The sequence below is a fragment of the Pseudorca crassidens genome, chromosome 4, assembly GCF_039906515.1.
Source record: "Pseudorca crassidens isolate mPseCra1 chromosome 4, mPseCra1.hap1, whole genome shotgun sequence".
NCBI lineage: Eukaryota > Metazoa > Chordata > Mammalia > Artiodactyla > Delphinidae > Pseudorca > Pseudorca crassidens.
Genome location: NC_090299.1, coordinates 14,211,461 through 14,225,855, shown reverse-complemented (window position 1 = coordinate 14,225,855; position 14,395 = coordinate 14,211,461). Strand labels below are relative to the sequence as shown.

Below are 14,395 nucleotides of genomic sequence, written 5' to 3'. Positions count from 1 at the left end.
TTGACTGTTGCATAAGTATATGCAGATAAATACCCTTGCTTATGATAGCAAAAAACTGGCAACAACCTAAATACCTATCAGTAAGAAACTAGATAAATAAATTGATGCATATTTCAATATTAAAACACATTTCAACAATTAAATATAGTATTTAAGATATCAGAGGTAAATCTATTTAGATATATAGATTTATACAACATATTCAGTGAAAAAGGAAAGATAACTTTATATAGATTCTGTAATCTCACTGTATCAATTAGCATGTTCATAGATTTGTATGTTTGGAGATGTGTGTGTGCATGGACATACATCTAGGATGTTCACCAAAAGGTTAGTTATGTTAATCTATAGGAGATGGAATTTCAGGTGATTCTTTTTAATCTAGTTCACTATGTCTGTAGGTATTTGATTCATTTTTAAAACAAAAACAGGTTTTAGGGTGTTTTTAATTGGAGTGTATTTGATTTACAAGATTAGTTTCAAGTGTACACACAGTGATTAATGTTTTATAGATTATACTTCAAAGTTATTATAAAATATTGGCTGTATTCCCTATGTTGTACAATATATCCTTGTAGCTTATTTATTTTATACATATTAGTTTGTACCTCTTAATCCTCTACCCGTATCTTTCCCCTCCCCAGTTCCCTCTCCCCACTGGTAACCTCTAGTTTGTTTATATCTGTGAATCTATTTCTTTTTTGTTATATTCACTCATTTGCTTTATTTTTAAAATTCCACATGTAAGTAATAACATACAGTATTTGTCTTTTTCTATAAGCATAATACCCTCCATGTTGTTGCAAGCGGCAAATTGTCTTTCTTTTTTTATGGCTGAGTAGTAATATTCCATTGTATATACGTGCCACATCTTCTTTGTCCATTCATCTGTTGATGGACACTTAGGTTGCTTCTTATCTTGGCTATTGTAAATAATGCTGCTTAGGAACATTAGGGTGCATGTATCTTTTCAAATAGGTAGTTTCATTTTTTCTGGATATTTCCCCAGAAGTAGAATTGCTGAATCATATGGTAATTCTATTTTTAGCTTTCTGAGGAACCCCCATACTGTTTTCTATAATGGCTGTACCAATTTGCATTTCCACCAGACGTGTACCTAAAGTTCCCTTTTCCCTATATCCTTGCCAAAATTTGTTATTTGTATTCTTTTTGATGATAGCCATTCTGACATGTGTGAGATATGTCATTGTGATTTTGATTTGCATTTTTCTGATTATTAGTGATGTTGAGCAACTTTTCCTGTACCAAAATGGGTATTTTTTAAAATCATAAAATAAGAGTATTTTCCTTTTGAGAAAGTTTGACAAAGAATCTATAGTAATTTACTCCTAATCAGATGAGATGCAGAGTGTGATAAGAACAGTTTGCACTAAAACACTCTCCAAGGATGTTACTTTCTATGTTTCCGTCCCTATCCCAATATCTGTGACACTGGTCTTGAAAGAACTTAAAGTGTTTCAGTAGCTTTATCTGAAATGGTCTTTTATTTCTGTGTAGAAAAAGCAAGGATATGGAAAATATATCTCTTTTAAGTTATTAAGTTGAATTTACTTTCATGGCTTATTTTTCCTTCAACAGAAAAGGCTACTGAGCTGTTTTCAGAAAGTAAATGAAGTCAGTGTGTATATTTATATAATTCCATTTATTAAAACTGTTTTTTGTAAATGTTGAGAAATTTTAATTTATGCAATAGGTATTACATGATGTAATTTTCATAACAGAGCTCTCGGCATAATTTAAAGGAATGAATTAAAATTTATTCCTGGGAATTCCCTGGCGGACCAGTGGTGAGGACTCTGCGCTCTCACTGCCAAGAGCCCAGGTTCAATCCCTGGTCGGGAAGCTAAGATGTCACATGCTGCACAGTGCAGCCAAAAAAATAAATAAAATAAAAACGATTCCTGCCAAAATACACTGTATTCAAATTATGAGGAAAAAATTTTAGGAACAGTAAATACAGAATATATTATTAAAGACTGAATAGTTTCTTATCACCCCTGACAAACACTAGCTGAGAAGGTAAATCGGTAGTTTAAGAATTAGTTGGTTATCTAGCTGAGCCAACAGCTATTCAGGAATGTGGAATTATGTGGAAATTTAGAAAGTTAATGTGGACTTTAGAATGTTAATGGTAACTTGTTACATAATATTTTTAATATAATCAATTTTCTTCATGTCTTTAGGAACTGGATCATTTCTGTAACCCCATCATTTATAAGCCCAAACCAAAAGTAGAGGTTGCTGAAGACAAGGCAAAAGCTAATAGTGAACACAACGGACCAGTGGATGGACAGAGTGGGACTGAAACTAAACCAGATACAACAAAAGACAGCACACAGCATACTAAATCTTCTGGAGAGATGGAAGTGGACTAAGTCTTAATTTCACCTTCACGTAATTCAAACAGTGCAAGTAACCACAGGGTCCATTCTTCTTTTACATCTGGTACACACAACAGACATTTAGTTGTTCTTAACCACTTTTTGTCATTTGTTTTTTGGAGTAGTTTTGAAAAGTGTTTTATATTGAGTGCACCTCTTGTTCATTTCCATTGCTGCTTAATGTGAAGATTTAGCTGAATATACATTAACAAGTCAGTTTAAGCTTTCCTAATATATTTTATGTCAAACATGCAAGATTGATAAGTAGCTGGCAACCTTATTTAAAGCTTCTACTTGGATAAACCTCAGCTCCTTTATTCAGGAAAGGATACTGTATTGTGCTACTGTTGCAGAAGCATAGATTTAATTGCATCATTATTTTGAAAAACAAATATTGAAACTGATGTGGTTTAAAGCCACCAAGTCACTGACCTTTTTCTAGTTATGGTATTGTTATAATTTAAATATTAAAACAAATAAGAGGTTCCTTGACAAATTAGTCCATCTCGTTGGTGTGCCATGAGAACTTCAAAACTTTGTTTTCATCATATAAATGAACTAAATCACACATTGAAAAGGAAAATGCACAATTTTATGTTAAGGTGACACCAGCAGTTAGCTTCTTTTCATTAGTCATGTGGATTGATGTTTCTTAGAGTAATTCAGTGTCTTTAGCACTTGAAACTTCTGATCTACTTGTCCTGAAGACCAGTTGCTGCTAAAGTGATGCTGGCCCAAAAATGATGAAGCATTTTTGATGAAAATACCTTCATGTTAAGGGGAAAATGCTGTTGACCTACTCAGACATGCATCTGTGATGTTGATAACCTTGTTTTAGTTTTAATAGTTGTTTTGGTCTTCTTAGTTGATTTTGTTAATATGTTAACAGAGGGCAGGGAGAAACGGCACAATGTGTATTGCATTGTATACATTTATCACTGATTTACTTAATGTTAACATATAAACACTAAATAAGCAGTAATACTTGAAAAGAAGCACTTATACCATAGGTCTTAGGAAATACTGCTTGTAATAAACTTAACTGTGTTACACATCAACAGGCAAAATATAGAATGTTACATAGTGTAATATGATATGATGTGATTAAATTATAGTTCCTGCTGTTACAATACCTGTTCAGACCTTGGCTCCAGTTTTGGTGCTTCATATATAAATTATATGTGTTGAAGGGCTGTGAAATTAAGATATTTTAAAGACTTAATCTGTGCTTCATCACCAGACTTGTTCACACTGTTCAGTTCTGTGCAGAAGCTTGATACGGGAGCAGAATGAAATGACTTTTCAACCTACAAGAAAAAGAAGCATAGACAATGCATGGGCACTTGTGTTCTTAATGCCAATCGACTAGATTGACATAGGTTAAAATTTTGAAAGGCTCAGTTTTCCCCAAAGCTACATCATCTTTATATTAAGGATTAAAAAAAAATTAATATGGACTTTTCTTAAGTAATAAAAATTGAGAGTTTAATATCTTTAGGGATAGTCGTTACTTCTCACAACTAGTTCTCTAAGAGATTCTGTTTCTACAGTGTAGTCTGCACTGAAAGGAAAGTATGGAGCAGTGCATTTTGCAGGGATTTTTATTCATCATTTTTGAGGGAGATGTCCCTTTTTTGCATTAAAAAATCATATAGACCCAATATATTTTTTAATGTTTTCAAACTAATGAAGTAATTATATACATTAGTAATGATGAAATAATACATTTTTTTAAAAGCATGTTTGTTACTTTTCGTTTGTATGTTGAATATATAGGTTCACTTCAGTAAGAGCATAAAAGTTATGAAAGGGAATATATAACAGTACACATAGGGCATTCACAGCTTTTTAAGAAGAAAATCTCCACCCACTTTGTTAGGAGCTGTACCTCCAAAACTAATTGGGAATATATGGGAACAAAGCTTTCTGCATCTGAATTGTGTAGTACCTCCTGACATTTTCCAGTTCCATAAGTCAGTTTATATAGTTCTGTGTTTTAGTCAGAATTATAACATTCCAATTCCTGCAGTTATGTAACACTTCATTTAATAAGTTAAATATATCCAAAGATAATATGTATACTTTTCCTACCCATTTATTCAACTTAAATGATTTTCAAAAGCCCTTAACCTTATAATTATTTATTGAATACAGTAATAAAAGAGAAAATGTTCTCAATATAGTTTTGGGTAGAAGGCATGGGTTCAGTTTAATTTTAATCTGTATGAAATATGCAGTGCTTAGATGAAAAATTAAAGATCTTTTTTCAAAATAAAAAGCCACTATTTTAGAAGTTATTTTTAAAAATACATTGCAAAATAGGATGTATTCCTGTAGTAAACAAATAAGAACTAAGTATGTAGGAAATGATTAATAGGATTAATAGGAAATGATTAATTTAATGTATTAATCTAATACACTACGACTCTGGAAAAGTATAAATTATTTGGTTTTAGAAATCAACTCCTGATAGCCAATCGCATGGTGATTTTAAAAACAGATTGCTAAATAATGTAACAAAAGAAAGTCTGTGATGTTTTAATTCCTTAGCAATATACAGAATACTTAAGTTTTAAAACAACTATCAATACAAACAGCACACCAAAGAATGAGGCTATTGGAATAACAGATAATCTCAATTTTAAAAAGGTAAAAATTAGACTTTAAGAAGAAATAAAGATTTCTTAGACTTTGGGGGGTCAATTTTTAGTATACTTATGATTATATTTCCTAGCTAGAAGTCTTTAAAGTGAATTTTGGGGATCAATTATCAATATAATAAAGTGATATGTTAAAACAGTTTATCCAAATTAGCACAGATGCAACTGTTTTGAAAGACTATATTTAAAGATAATAGACATTTGAATACAGTGCTCAATTGACCCTCAATTGACCCAAAACAGATTTAACCATCCCTTTGTTTTCATAAATTTGAATTGTAATACTAAGCCTACAAACATTCCCATTAGGATTTTGTTTTGTTTTTAATAGTTGGTATTTGGTAGTCCACAACAATTAAAGTCTTGGCATTAACTTTACATATCACAGATTTAGAAGTGATAGACAAATATAACTTCATCTTTCTCAACTTTTAGAATCTGACAACAAAAAAACTTCAGTTCTAAAGTAGATGTTATTTTGTGGTTAGACTTCAGAACTTCTAAGTGGAATTTGGTTTTGTGATAGTGGATTCTGTAAAACTTAATGAGAGGCATATCTAATTGTATTGATACCTCAGTATTTAAAATCTGATGGCATTGATTAAAGTCAGCCACTGATATCTTTTCAAATGACACAGGTGTCAGGATGCTTATAAAGTCTGATTCTAATGTTTTATTATCCTCTTAACTACAGTATGTTTTATAACTATCAGTCATTTACCAAACTAATCTTCTTAGTCAATTTCAGAAGAGACAGACTTTTTGATCAAAAAAAAGAAAACAGTTTTAAAACTACCTTTTTTTTTTTGTCAAGGTTAAGCCAAAGTATAATTTTAAGACAACTTCCAGGAAGCACATAATCTTTTCTTTTGATAAAAAGTAATAAGATTTAATGCAGATCAAGACCAGGTCTTTAACCAAAACAAAAGCTTTAGTTATTTTACTTTCACATCTCTAATACACAATAAACTAAAATTAATATTCTTCCATGTTTCTTAACCAGACAGCTCTGGGTTTATAATATAGCCAGATGTCTTAAGTTTTTTTCCCTTGTTAAATTCAAGGGTGATTGTTTCATACAATAACAGGGTACCTGGAATTTTTAGAATATTAACAAACTGCTTAGAAGAAAAACCCCTAAATGTCTATGGCAGTAGTCAGTACCTATAAGTGGTAATGGCTCTTTCACCTTCCAGATCTCTAGGGGTACCTCTAGCATATTGTTCGAGTAAGCATTAAAACAAAAGGCATGTCTGTTCAGATACATTATGAAATAACTTGGAGCTTTCAAGTCAAAGAAAGAAAACTAATAATTGAATCACGAACATTTGACTTAGTCTGTCAGGCAGGTCAAAATCCATATCAACAACAGCAACAAAAATAAATGGTAATGATCTTTGCTTTGGAATCTCTAATTTACTGTCATGTCCTAGGTCACATGATGAGTATTAGGGAAGTGTATTGATTACCCATCCTATAAAGAGATTAGTGAACCTCAACATGTTTTAGATTGTTTAATTGCTTTATAGTATATTACACTATAAGTGGAAATTATCTTAGTCTTTCCAGTTACCTTGTTTTATCTCTCAGTTCTGGACTCTTAAATAATCATTATATTTCTCTCAATTATATTTTGTTTTATTTTGGATTATTCTTTAAGCCTTTTATTTCATGGATTTAAAAAAATACTTTTACGATCACTTTGATGGCTAATTTTATTACCTGTCTTTTTACTTTAAAACCAAATCTTACTGTTAAGAATTTTTTGACTCTTAAATTTATACTTGAAAAGCCATGTTATAAGTTTCCATATGTAATTTCTCTAAAATTTAATAAGGCTTAATAGATTTTTCATATTCTGGCCTTTGAATACTTTTAAGTAGTTCTAGACCAAAAGAGGTCAATTTTGTGAGTACTGTGTATTAAGTAACCAACGTCCCTCGTTTTTAATCCAGATATCAATGTAACAAAAAGGGTCAGAAATTCAAAACAGTTGTTAAAGATCAGACAACTTCAATTCTTTGCTGCTTTCTGATTACGTACATGTGTTGTGCATCCTTCTTGTTTTTTTTCAGAATTTCTTAAATTTTTTGCTTCCAAGACCTTGAGTTAACATGCTCTTGAAATCTTATGGACCCACCCAGAATGTAGATGTAAAAATGTAATTAGAAATGGAGAGCTAAGCAAAGGAAACATTAAAGTGTTGTGGTTTCTTCACCTGAAATAATACTTTTATGGCTTAGTGTCTTGGAAGGAGACTCACATTAAAAGTAAAAAATGTTATATTTGGCAGGATGAAGCCATTGTTGTTTAATATAGAAGCAAATTTTTAATGAAGTTACTGAATTGTTTAGTACTAAAATGGCATCCAAGTCATTTTTCCTTTCTCCAACCATTATTAAAATAATTTATACACATAGTGACTCCGACTCCAGTCATTAGTATAAAATACCTTCTGGCAGTTTAGTACCTACTAGCTTTTTTTTTTTTTTTTAAAGAAAACTACTGCATTTGATTTCTCAATTTCCCAGTTTGTTTTTAGCACAGATTGACCAGTGCAAAGCAGAAAATCATAATGAAGTGTGATGTGTCTATAAACTGCATATAACAGACCCTTAGTTTCAATAAGCAGACTTGAGAATGGTTTGTAATGTTAAGTCGTTAATGTTATTATATATGATGCTAATATATATCTGGCATACAATTTTGGTTCACATTTAAAATGTTTACATTTCACAGAATCAAAGTATATAAAACATTATATATATAAAATGGCATCTTCATACTAGTGAACAAATAGCAATTGATAAATGCATTTCAGTTTTGGATGGCAAGTGCACATTGTCAAGAAGTTATGTAATTATAAATATATTTATCTACTTACTCTTTGAACCATGAGTTTTACACACCTGAGGCTTAATGTTCACATACTGAACTTCACTGACTTGGTGGTTTGTGGACAGGTCATCAGAGTCATTTACATAAATTTGCTTGGCAGTGAGGGTTCTGAGTAAATTGACAAACTTTTTAAACCATCAAATGATATCGATTCTGAAAACTACAATAGTAGTTTGCTAATACTGTGTTGTCAGCGAATAACTTAACTTTATATTAGAAGAGAAAATCTAGCGATAAATGAACTAGACTTCAGAAATTTTCAGTACACAAAGAGGAGCTCCCTGCCCAAGTTTCTCCTGACCTCTTTTTGAGAATTGCTATTCCAGTTGAACATGTGTCAAATAGCATGTTGGGATAAGGAAACAACTGAGGTCCCCTGGTCTAGATTACAGCATTTGGTGCTTAATCTTCTGGTGCTTGAACAATTTGTGAGAATAAGAAGGATAATAAATCCTCAACTCAGAAAAATATTTATACCCCCATTTAACTTTCCAATGAAATGGAAATGAGTACTTTCAAAGTCTAGAAGGCTGAACAGTTGGCAGTTCATTCCTGTTCATCTTATCCTGATTTGGGGAAGAACTGGAGAGGATTTTGCTCTTTTTTTTTTTAACCCACAATCCCTAGTGATTAAACAGCAAAGAGTTGATAACCTTCCCGAGGTGAAGAAGGAATGTCCGTTGACTGTAAGTACCTCCTAATACTTTATCCTCAAGCTCTCCCCTCTGCTGAAAGGTAAAGAAATCGGTTCAGGATGGTTCATGCATCCTGCAAATGCCAAAAGGCAATTTGAAGCAGTTCTGTTGAGCAGCATTTCCTTACTTTTCTTCACAATTATATTTGGTCTCCTGTTTAACCTCACTGAAAAGGATTTGTGTATTCGTTTTAGACATAACAAGATTCACGTTAAATTAAGAACAAATAACTAGGAATTTGTAGTAAAGAAAATTAACCCTGTTGAAGGCAACGAGAAGCAAAGAACAAAGAGAAATAAAATAGAAGTCCAAATATCACTAGTTATGACAACGTAAGTACCATAAACTTAGCAGTTTAAGAACTACATGTAGTGTTTACAAATACACTTCTTAAACATAATGATGTAATAGTTGAAAGTAAATTAATGAAAAAATGCCAATCAAAAGAAACTTATTAATCAGATTAAGTTGCCTTTACAGTGGGGAAAAAAAGGGGGGAGTATTGGTATACAGAGTTTTAATAATGGTAGAGCAATTCACCAGAAATGTAACTCTGAAACAACAGCCTCTAAATATATAAAGCAATTGGACAACTACGAAAAGAAGTTTAGGCCCACAATATCAGTGATAACTGGTAGTAGGCTATAAGTATAAACAGAAATGAATAGAACTTTAAAACCTAGATCTAATATAATTATATGAACTGTCACTCAGCTATCAGGTAAAACTATTTTACATAAATATGTAATATTTAGTAAACATGACACCATAGCCAAAAGAAATTCCATATGCTTGAATTGAAAAAAAATGAACTTATAGAAAAGTCAAATCCTGTTGAAAATCAGAACATACTTCTACTTGAATGACAATATAAACTGCTTTAAATGGCAGCTGTACCCCTTAAACCTCAATCTCTTTTGGACCTACTCTTTCTCTCATTGCAGTACATGAGCATGCACATAATAAGCACTCAGCAATCTTTAAGTCAATGAACCTGCATATAAAATGCAACTTGGTAACTTGCAGCTGAAGCACTAATTTAGAATTTTATACAGGCATACCTCATTTTACTGTTTTTTTTACAAATTGAAGCTTTATGGCCACCGTGTGTTGTCACAGGATGGTAGGTATTTTTTAGCAATCAAGTACTTTTTACGTAAGGTATGTATGTAATTTTTGACTTAATGGTATTGCACACTTAACAGACTACAGTATAGGGTAAACATAACTTTATTTTTATTTATTCATTTATTTAATTTATTTATTTTATTTCTGCACCAAGCATGGCATTCAGGATCTTAGTTCCCCGACCAGGGATCAAACCTGTGCCCCCTGCAGTGGACGCATGAGTCTTAACCACTGAACTGCTGGGGAGGTCCCAAAGATAACTTACAGGCACTGGAAAATCAAAAAATGTGTGAAACTCACTTTGTCATATTCACTTTATTACCATGGTGTGGAACTGAACCTGCAACATCTCTGAGGTATGCCTGTATGCTTTAATGCATATACTTAAAATGATGTAAAAGATGTAATGACTTAAGAATACCAGTAAAAAGGTAGGTAACAGCAAAATGAACCTGAAGAAAATTAAAAGGTAAAGAAGGAAATAAGAGCTGAAATCAATAGTAAATGGAATAAAGAATGAAAACATGTATCTGAAAGTAATATATATTTTATTATATATATATATAATTATATATATAATATATATAGAGAGAGGCAGTACGTGGGCCTCTCACTGTTGTGGCCTCTCCCGTTGCGGAGCACAGGCTTCGGACGCACAGGCTCAGCGGCCATGGCTCACGGGCCCAGCCGCTCGGCGGCATGTGGGATCTTCCCGGACCGGGGCATGAACCCATGTCCCTTGCATCAGCAGGCGGACTCTCAACCACTGTGCTACCAGGGAAGCCCTGAAAATAATATTTTTAAAAACAGACAAGCCTCTGCCAAAGTTAATCAAGGAAAACAAACATAAACATTAAAGAGATTGATTGAGTTAAAAATTTACCCATAATCCCACTTACAATCCCATCAGAAAGAATACAATACCTAGGAATAAAACCTACCTAAGGTAGTAAAAGACCTGAACTCAGAAAACTATAAAACACTGATGAAATAAACTGAGGACAAAACAAACAGATGGAAAGGGATAATGTGTTCATGGACTGGAAGAATTAATATAATTTAAGCGACCATACTACTCAGGGTAATCTACAGATTCAATGCCATCCATATCAAATAGCAAGGGCATTTTTCACAGAACTAGAACAAATAATTTTCAAATTTATATGGAAACACAAAAGACCCCGAATAGCCAAAGCAATCTTGAGACAGAAGAACAAACTTGGAGGTAGCACAGTCACTGATTTCAAACTGTACCACAAAGCTACAGTAATCAATGGAACAGAGTAGAGAGCCCAGGAAAGAACCAATATTGTAAAAATGACTATACTACCCAAAGCAATCTACAGATTCAGTGAAATCCCTATCAAATTACCAATGGCATTTTTTCACAGAATTAGAACAAAAAATTTTACAATTTGTATGGAAACACAAAAGACCCTGAATAGCCAAAGCAGTCTTGAGAAAGAAAAATGGAGCTGGAGGAATCAGGCTCCCTGACTTCAGGCTATATTACAAAGCTACAGTAATCAAGACAGTATGGTACTGGTACAAAAACAAATATAGATCAATGGAACAGGATAGAAAGCCCAGAGATAAACCCATGCACCTATGGTCACCTAATCTATAACAAAGGAGGCAAGAATATACAATGGAGAAAAGTTTCTTCAATAAGTGGTGCTGGGAAAACTGGATAGCTACATGTAAAAGAATGAAATCAGAATACTCCCTAATGCCATATACAAAAATAAACTCAAAATGGATTAAAGACCTAAATGTAAGGCTGGACACTATAAAGCCCTTAGAGGAAAACATAGGCGGAACACTCTTTGACATAAATAGCAGCAAGATCTTTTTTGACCCACCTCCTAGAGAAATGAAAATAACAAAAGTAAACAAGTGGGACCTAATGAAACTTAAAAGCTTTTGCACAGCAAAGAAAACCATGAACAAGACACACAACCCTCAGAATGGGAGAACCCTCAGAATGGGAGAAAATATTTGTAAACGAAGCAACTGACAAGGGATTAATCTCCAAAACATACAAACAGCTCATACAGCTCAATATCAAAAAACAAACAACCCAATCAAAAAATGGGCAGAAGATCTAAATACACATTTCTCCAAAGAAGACATACAGATGGCCGATAGGCACATGAAAAAGATGCTCAACATCACAAATTATTAGAGAAATGCAAATCAAAACTACAATAAGGTAGCAACCTCACACCAGTCAGAATGGCCATCATAAAAAAACTCTACAAACAACAAATGCTAGAGAGGGTGTGGAGAACAGTTGCACTGTTGGTGGGAATGTAAATTGGTATAGCCACTATGGAAAACAGTATAGAGGTTCCTTAAAAAACTTAGAGTTACCATATAATCCAGCAATGCCACACTGGGTATATAAATGAAAAATATGAAAACATTAATTTGAACAGATACATGCACCCCAATGTTCATAACAGCATTATTTACAATTGCCAAGATATGGAAACAACCTGAATGTCCATTAACAGATGAATGGGTAAAGAAGATGTGGTATATATATACAATGGAAAACTACTCAGCCATAAAAAAGAAATGTTGCATTTGCAACAACCTGGATGGACTTGGAGGGTATCATGCTAAGTGAAATAGCTGAGAAAAAGACAAATACTGTATGATATCACTTATAAGTAGAATCTAAAAACTAAACTAGTGAATGTAACAAAAAAGAAACAGACTCACAAATATAGAGAACGACCTAGTAGTTATCATGAAGAGACTGAAGGGCGGAGGGGCAAGTTATGGGTTGGGGATTAAGAGGTACAAACTAACTACTATGGATAAAATAAATAAACTACAGGGACATATTGTGTAACACAGGAAATATAGCCAATATTTTATAATAACTATAAATGGAGTATAACCTTTAAAATTATGAATCACTGTTGTATATCTCAAACATAGAATACTGGACAGCAACTATACCTCAAATAAATAAATAAAAATTTTAAAAGGTAACATACTCATTGTAAAAATACTGTAAAAACAGGAAAATACAAAGATTAAAAGATAAATCAACGTTTCAGGGGAAAAAAAAAGGACCTCTATATAGAGGTCTCTATATAATCTACATAGATAGAAAAAATTATAAAACATTACTGAGACATTATAGTAGACCTAAATGAAGAAAAATACTATGTTCAAAGATTGGAAGACTTGATCTTGTTAATGACAGTTCTCCCAAAATTGCTACATAGACTCAATACAGTTCCAATTTCAATGCAATGCAAGTCTAGTCAAAATTTCAGCAGGTGTCTTTTGGAGAATGACAAGCTAATATTTATATTGAAATGCAAAAGGCCAAGAACTGCAGACACTTTTAAAGAAAAATAAAAACAGGGTATTGGCTACAGCATTATACATATAAAGCTATTAAGCTTTAGTTAAAGTAGCGTAATATTGGTGCAGGAATGCAGTGGAACAGAATAGAGGGCCCACAAAAAGACCATTCATTTGGTGACAATATAGAACATTGGACAAAGGTCAGACTCTCACTAAAAGGTACAGGGGAAAGTTGTCATCCACATGGGGGAAAACACAACTAAGTACTATGTCACAGTATAAAGAAGAATCAAATCCAAGTAGACTAAAGACTTAGCTGTGAAAGTCAAAACTACAGGTTTGTTCATTTAACTGAGGTATAATTAAAATGCAACACTGTATTCGTTTCCAGTGTACAACTTCATGATTCAATATTTGTATCAAAACTTTTTAGAAGGCGGAGATCACCTTCCTCCCACAGATACACAGAAATACATGTACACGTGGAACAACTCCTACAGAACACCTACTGAATGCTGGCAGAAGACCTCAGACCTCCCAAAAGGCAAGAAACCCCCCACGTACCTGGGTAGGGTAAAAGAAAAAAGAATAAACAGAGACAAAAGGATAGGGATGGGACCTGCACCTCTGGGAGGGAGCCGTGAAGGAGGAAAGGTTTCCACACACTAGGAAGCCCCTTTGCGGGCGGAGACTGCGGGTGGCAGAGCAGGAAAGCTTCAGAGCCGCAAAGGAGAGCACAGCAACAGGGGTGCGGAGGGCAAAGCAGTGAGATTCCCGCACAGAGTATCGGTGCCGACTGGCACTCACCAGCCCGAGAGGCTTGTCTGCTCACCCTCCGGGACGCGCGGGGCTGGGAGCTGAGGCTCGGGCTTCAGTCGGAGCGCCGAGAGAGGACTGGGGTTGGCAGCGTGAACACGGCCTGCAGGGGGTTAGTGTGCCAAGGCTGGCCGGGAGGGAGTCCGGGAAAAAGTCTGGACCTGCCGAAGAGGCAAGAGACTTTTTCTTTCCTCTTTGTTTCCTGGTGCGTGAGGAGAAGGGATTATGAAGGGTGCTTAAAGGAGCTCCAGAGACGGGCGCAAGCCACGGCTAAAAGTGCGGACCCGAGAGACAGGCAAGAGACGCTAAGGCTGCTGCTGCTGCCACCAAGAAGCCTGTGTGCGAGCACAGGTCACTATCTACACCCCCCTTCCGGGGAGCCTGTGCAGCCCGCCACTGCCAGGGTCCCGGGATCCAGGGACAACTCCCCGGGGGGAACACACAGCGCGCCTCAGGCTGGTGCAACATC

The 14,395-nt window shown here is 34.2% G+C and overlaps 1 protein-coding gene and 1 long non-coding RNA gene across 3 annotated transcripts in view; one reads left to right on the top strand and one right to left on the bottom strand.

Annotated features, from left to right (window-relative positions):
* Positions 1–7,479, top strand: part of HSPA4L (heat shock protein family A (Hsp70) member 4 like) — a 54,530-nt gene extending 47,051 nt beyond the window's left edge. Inside the window, exon 19 of the mRNA XM_067735101.1 lies at positions 2,205–7,479. Coding sequence (XP_067591202.1) covers positions 2,205–2,396 — 192 coding nt within the window. The 3' untranslated portion in view covers positions 2,397–7,479. The remainder of the gene's footprint in view (positions 1–2,204) is intronic.
* Positions 1–14,395, bottom strand: part of LOC137223418 (uncharacterized) — an 86,435-nt gene that overhangs the window by 44,411 nt on the left and 27,629 nt on the right. For both annotated transcript variants that reach the window (XR_010942860.1, XR_010942861.1), the window contains exon 2: positions 3,536–3,709. This is a non-coding gene — a long non-coding RNA (uncharacterized lncRNA). The remainder of the gene's footprint in view (positions 1–3,535; positions 3,710–14,395) is intronic.